Source organism: Rhagoletis pomonella, unplaced genomic scaffold, assembly GCF_013731165.1.
Source record: "Rhagoletis pomonella isolate Grant_MI unplaced genomic scaffold, Rhpom_1.0 Rhpom_scaffold_00005, whole genome shotgun sequence".
NCBI lineage: Eukaryota > Metazoa > Arthropoda > Insecta > Diptera > Tephritidae > Rhagoletis > Rhagoletis pomonella.
In genome coordinates this window covers 12,842,728-12,843,824 of record NW_023458559.1, presented here as the reverse complement: position 1 = coordinate 12,843,824, position 1,097 = coordinate 12,842,728, and the positions used below count along the sequence as shown (strand labels likewise).

The following is a 1,097-nucleotide window of genomic DNA, read 5'->3' as shown; positions in this document are numbered from 1 at the left end:
TGTTCTCCATTGAATTTATATTGTTCCCAATTTCCGCAAGGGTTGTCGACATTCGTGTCAGCACACCCTCTTGCATTTCAGTGTGGTTTTGCAACAAATTCTGCCGCTGTCTATTTGCGCGAACACGACTTCTCCTGCTAGTATGAGGAGGTGAATCTGCATTCTGCCCAGCATTTAAATTTTGGTTCTCCGCAGCATTTTCATTAACTGGAGCTCGACTATCTTCTACAGAAACACTACCGGCGGTGGTGTTGTGAGCCCAGTGGTATCATCGAACTCCATCATTGTAGGATCTACCGAAGGAGCTGGAGAATCTTCTCGTAGCACTTCTTGTAGCACTTCTTCAACACTCATGCAACTTCCACTTTTGGGAACACCTTGAGCCATTAAGTTGCTTGCCGAATTGAAGAAGGTTGGCAACCTGCTCCTCCAATGGGCTCAGCACCAATTGCTTGTAGCTTCCTCCTCCTGTGGCACGGCACTCCTGCTTGTTGTGCACGAGCTTTCTTTTAACCTTGCATTTCAGATCCCTCCAAACCTTTAAATTCACAAAAAGTTAAACCATATAAGTTTAAAAATAAGTTGTTTTTTACCTTTTGCCAACCCTCACCATCCCTGAGTGGTGGACCGAGAGCATTGATTGCACTTGCAATATCCTGCCATTGCGACTTGGGAACTGTCCCTTTGGAAAAGCCTTTAGCAAGCGCAGGATTTTTTTCTAGTTCTAAAACAAGCTGCGCAAATTGATTGTTGTTTGTTATTTTCATTTTTCTTTCCATTTTCCTAAATTAAATAAGAACTAAACAAATAAAGTGTGTAAAAAGGTATAATTCAGAATTATTTTACCAAATTTTTACAGCAGAATATTTAATTGAGCGCTTGTCGGCACCAAAAACTGTATTGACAAGTTTTATGTTGACACCCGTCAATAGAGGCCCTTATTATGAGCTGCATTCGATTTTCGATCTTCGCTGGCTACCGAAGATCGAAGATCGAAAGTGAAATTCGTATTATGAGCTATGCAAGCGTGTCGAAATTTTCGTTGAGTATCGAATTTTCTGTCGAATAGAATTTTGCTTTCGATGGTGTAGCGAAGT

At 41.3% G+C, this 1,097-nt stretch overlaps 1 protein-coding gene across 1 annotated transcript; it reads right to left on the bottom strand.

Moving 5' to 3' along the window:
- Nucleotides 1-343: 343 nt before the first annotated feature.
- On the bottom strand, nucleotides 344-791 carry LOC118740000. The gene is made up of 2 exons (XM_036471500.1): nucleotides 594-791; nucleotides 344-538 (listed from the first exon to the last, which is right to left on the bottom strand). The coding sequence occupies exons 1-2, from the start codon at nucleotides 777-779 to the stop codon at nucleotides 344-346; spliced, it is 381 nt and encodes a 126-aa protein (XP_036327393.1). The 5' UTR covers nucleotides 780-791.
- Between the last annotated feature and the right edge of the window lie 306 nt (nucleotides 792-1,097).

Coding starts and splice junctions, on each gene's coding strand:
- LOC118740000 (XM_036471500.1), bottom strand. CDS start 779: ATGGAAAGAAAAATGAAAATAACAAACAACAATCAATTTGCGCAGCTT. Junction 539..593: donor ATGGTGAGGGTTGGCAAAAG/GTAAAAAACAAC, acceptor GTGAATTTAAAG/GTTTGGAGGGATCTGAAATG.